Genomic DNA, 4,793 nt, shown 5'->3' on the forward strand with positions numbered 1-4,793 from the left:
CTCTGACTTGTTCTTCAAATTCCTTGTATTTTGCAGCACTTGCACCCGTTTTCTAGGCAGTGGATCACGACTGGCTTGAACACATTTTGGACGCTTTGACTGCGACGGCTCGTCGTCTTCTTCCCCGTAGATCTCCTGAGCTACCGACCACTTGGTGGTCCCCCCTATTTTGTGGGGCTTTTTTTACTTTTTGCTGATGCCTCATCAGCCAAATTTTTTATTTTTGGTGCGGCACTTAAATTTGTTGTATGGTTGTGATGATTGCCTTTTTTTTCCTGACACTAATAGTGATGTTAACTCTTTTATTTATAATAAAGCGTGGAGAAAGTCTGATTCAGAGTATCAAATTTTGTGTCGAAAGGAGACGGGAAGTACAATTATAGGCCCATCGGAAAAAATTAAAACAAAATCAGCCCATAATAATCCGTGAAAAGCAAGAGTCCGACTAAGATGCGGTCGATCGTGCAAACCTAGGCAGCCCACGCACGCCCAGGCCTGCCTCTCGCGTGCCCCCTTTTATTGGCCCCGTCCCCTTCACCAAACGCGAAAGCTCTGTTCCGGTCTCCCGTCTCGCTGTGCCTCCTCCTGCCCTCCGCTCGCCTAGGGTTCGCTCGCTCGCTCGTCCCCAGGTTCGCTCGCGATGGACCAGGGCGACGTCGACGTCGCCGTGGCCGTGCCCCCCGCCGCCCCCTCCTCCTCCTGCGGCGGCGCCGGCTGCAAGAAGGGCAAGCGCTTCGAGATCAAAAAGTGGAACGCCGTCGCGCTCTGGGCCTGGGGTAAGCTATTGTCGCTCGCTCGCTCGCTCTGGGCCTGGGGTAACCTATTCTCGCTCGATCGATCGCGTTCTGCTCTTTCGTTCGCTTGATTTTCGCCTGACCCGATGCGATTCTGATCTCGTTCTTCCGTGTTTTGCGCGCAGATATTGTGGTCGACAACTGCGCCATCTGCCGTAACCACATCATGGACCTCTGTGAGCACGCGTCGCGTTCGCCGCTTCGCATCGATTTTGTTTCCACGATTCTAGGGTTTTCGGTGTGAAATCTGACCCGTGACGTTTGTGTGTGTATGCAGGCATCGAGTGCCAGGCGAACCAGGCCAGCGCCACCAGCGAGGAGTGCACCGTCGCTTGGGGTATGATACAGATCTTCTTTCCTTGCTTCCCCTGTTTCCTGCCGTATAATGTTGCAATTCCCCTACTATTGTATAGTCTTGCAATTGCCGTAGTTGTCATTGTTAATGTAAGGGTTATTTGAGTATTAATAGCTGCTCAATCTGGTATTGGACATGCTGTGAATATTGGTGTGTTTTTAGAAGTCTTAACAAGTTTCTTAGTCTGTCGTGGCTTTATTAGGGGTTTCATCGATTGAACTATTGGAGAATTTTGTATGCTATTTGCTGATGCCTGACGATAATTTTTTGTTGTTGCTCTGCTCTGTTACAATGTAATATTTATTTTGGTTGGTTCGTGTTGCTGTGCTACTAATTATTTGCTCAATATTGCTTGTCTGATGTGAGCCTTGTTAAGTTATACTACAACCTATATGGCATTGGGAGTCCTTGGGTTTCCATGGTTTCCGTGCAAGGGGATTTACTTATTCGGCACTGCCGCATGAAGCTGGGTATGTGTTATGTACATGCAACGATGGCTCCCCTTATCTGGCTGAGCTGAAGTTACAGCTGATGCTTATTTATCAACTTGTTATTCTCCACTGTTTTATAAAAACAATTAGAATGTGCTGTTGAGGATTTGTTGCTCAGTCGTAACGCCATGCTCAGCAGCCTAGTGCTTATCGACTTCTGTAATATTGTTTTACTCTTTGAATTGTGGTATTGGGGTATGGGGTACTATCCTGGCTTATGTGGTCTAGTGACCAACCTCGCAGTAAACTAGCATCCATTTATTACTCTTTGTCTTCAATTCAAGACTGACAGTGCAATGTTATTTAGGAAGGAACCTACCATCTTATTCTGCATTCTGCTATCCTTGAGTTTACTTGAAGGTGGACAATGATTGTCATTCATTCGTTCTAAACTTATTTCTAGGCTAAAATCAATTTAGGGAAGTCACAGAATATTTGGTTTAATCTATGTTCTTAACTGCACTTAGTTCTCCCTCCTTTTGCAAATATAAGGCACAATAGTTTCTATGATCTTCTGGCGTATAGTGCAAGGCATCTCTTGTATTCAGGTATAGCATCTGTTGATTGCAAAAGGAAGTTACTACTGTGCAATTGACAGATTGGCGAATGACTTCCCTTTGTAATTAATCATTTATAATTGTTCACTTCTAGTTATTCCCAAAGTAAAAGAAAAAAAGCGCCAGACATTAACTGTACGTTTTGCCACTGACTTGTGCTTTTCTGACCAAAACACACACTTAATTGCAATTATCTGCACATTAAGATTTGGGCTTTTTGCTATCGCGTGCCTAGGCACACCTTTTTTAACTATGGTTACGCCTTCAAGTAATAACATGGCATTTGGTTTTAACTTAAATAAAATATAGGTTACAATTTGGATTCTCCATATTTTTAAATTTTAATTGCCAGTTGAGTTTTTTTTTTCGAAATACCTACCAATTCCCAGAGAGTAAACAATGTCAATACATGAATCAGGTGTTACTGGAAATTGATCAAAAGTGATTTCTTGTGCCATCATGTTTAGGACTGCATTGTGTAGTAGGGATCTGTATTTAGATCAGAAGCTGTTTTTTCAAGAGTAGCATATGATGAGATCATTGGTTGATAAATAGTTTCTTGATCTTACATGTGGACTGTTTGTTTCTGTTCTATGATTCCAAAGTCGGCATTTTGACTGCATCAGCTTCTTGATCATTTAGACAGACATTATGCGCAATTATCAATGGTAGTGAATTCTCTCCTGGAAGATTATCATAGTTGTTCATTGTTATTTTCTAGTGATACCGGACATTGCATTGTTTTTTTACATTACATGTTGCAGAGGATTGCATCTGACTATGTGGTTAAGGGTTTGCAATTAACTGAGTTAAGTTATGGCCTGTTTGTATTTTCTCAGGAGTTTGCAACCATGCATTCCACTTCCACTGCATCAGCCGTTGGCTCAAGACCCGTCAAGTGTGCCCTCTAGGTTTGTAGCCCCGTTGATTTCCCCCAGCATCACTGTTGCTTGCTACTCCTGTTCACTATCCTGACGTTCCATTTTGCATTGCAGACAACAGCGAGTGGGAGTTCCAGAAGTATGGTCACTAAGACAGTCATGGCCAGGGGCGAAGTTACTTAATGGTTGTTGAACTTTAGTGCTATTAGTGATAACTCCTGGTTAAGGATAGTGGATGGTTGGTTGATGTTTCTGGAGCTTGGATTTTTATTAAACCACATGTATCCTTGTTGAGTACTGTTCATCATGTCGTCCCTGAGAGCTACCTATGGATCTCTCTGTTTTGCAGGAATTTAAGTGTGAATTTGGTGGGTACTCAGTTTGTGTCTGCGTGTGAAATTTTACTACCTTATGATGTCGTGCTTCTATCTAATTTTCAGTGACATTTGGCTTTTCTCCTGATAATTTGTCTCGGCTACAGAATAAATCGTTTAAAATTGCCATATACTCCCTCTGTAAAGAAGTATAATATTGTCTAAAATTGCCATATGCTCTCTCTATAAACAATCTTATACGTATTTCTTTATAGAAGCAGTCTTTTAAAATGGCACGCAAAGTTGCCATATCGGTCAAAAATTATGATATACTCCCTTCATTCCTAAATATTTGTCTTTCTAGACATTTCAAATGACTACTACATACGGATATATGTAGACATATTTTAGAGTATAGATTTACTCATTTTGTTCCGTATGTAGTCACTTGTTGAAATGACTAGAAAGACAAATATTTAGAAACGGAGGGAGTATAATGTTAAGAATAAAGCGACGTCATTAGCACTAAGGGTCGTCACGTGTGTTCAAAGCGACGTACGGACGCGAACGTCCGTACAGGCGTCTTCTTGCGCCACGGGCGCCTGTTGTAAACGGACGCCTCTCCGGAGGCGCCCCAAATCCTTGTATAAATAGGGCTTTGCCCAGAATCAATAGAACACAAGTTTTCATCAAATCTTTACACGTTATCAGCCACGCTAGCCTCGACCAACAGAGCACGAACAAGAAGAGATGAGAAGGTAAGATGGCAGGGATGAACCTGCATAGAATCACCTCTGCCCTTGTTCGATTCATTGGACGGGAGATCCGTCGATCTGCCAGACGCCACAGTGCTGGTGCTCCTCGCCATTGGGGCCCAGGCAACGGTCGCCGTGGTCGTCAGGAGCACCCTGGCCCTGCCGCTGCAGAACAGGCAGGACCAAGCAACTCATCTGCCGCCGTCCACCACGCCTACCAGGCACCCCCGATGCCGGCCTTCGTCGCTCCACCAATGGACTGGGCTCCCGCCGAGGCTGCAGCCCCGTTCCTGGGCGAGGAGGAGTTCTTCGACGCCGCCCAGGCCCCGCCACCGCCGGGGGTCTTCTTCGGCAATGGCATGGACGCAGGCGTGGCCTTCTGTCCGGTGCACGGATACGGCCCTTGCCCTGCCCGCGATTTTTGCCCCGTGCACGGGTATGGGCCGTGCCCTTCACCGCCGGCCACTCCACCACCGGAACCGGAGGTCATCGATGAGCCGCTCGCCTACCCGGACCTCCCAACGCCGACGCCCGCCGACGAAGACGAGGAGCACTTCGCCTCTCCAGGCTATGGCCCTGTGCCCACCATGATGGAGTGGGAGGTGACACCGAACGAAGAGGAGGAGCAGTGGCTCAACTCCGTTGT

At 45.8% G+C, this 4,793-nt stretch overlaps 1 protein-coding gene across 1 annotated transcript; it reads left to right on the forward strand.

Annotated features, from left to right (window-relative positions):
* The first annotated feature begins 532 nt into the window (after positions 1-532).
* LOC125514298 (E3 ubiquitin-protein ligase RBX1-like) lies at positions 533-3,457 on the forward strand. The gene is made up of 5 exons (XM_048679611.1): positions 533-776; positions 920-970; positions 1,072-1,131; positions 3,037-3,108; positions 3,193-3,457. The coding sequence occupies exons 1-5, from the start codon at positions 641-643 to the stop codon at positions 3,228-3,230; spliced, it is 357 nt and encodes a 118-aa protein (XP_048535568.1). The 5' UTR covers positions 533-640; the 3' UTR covers positions 3,231-3,457.
* The last annotated feature ends 1,336 nt before the right edge of the window (positions 3,458-4,793 follow it).

This window comes from Triticum urartu, chromosome 6 (genome assembly GCF_003073215.2).
Source record: "Triticum urartu cultivar G1812 chromosome 6, Tu2.1, whole genome shotgun sequence".
Lineage (NCBI taxonomy): Eukaryota > Viridiplantae > Streptophyta > Magnoliopsida > Poales > Poaceae > Triticum > Triticum urartu.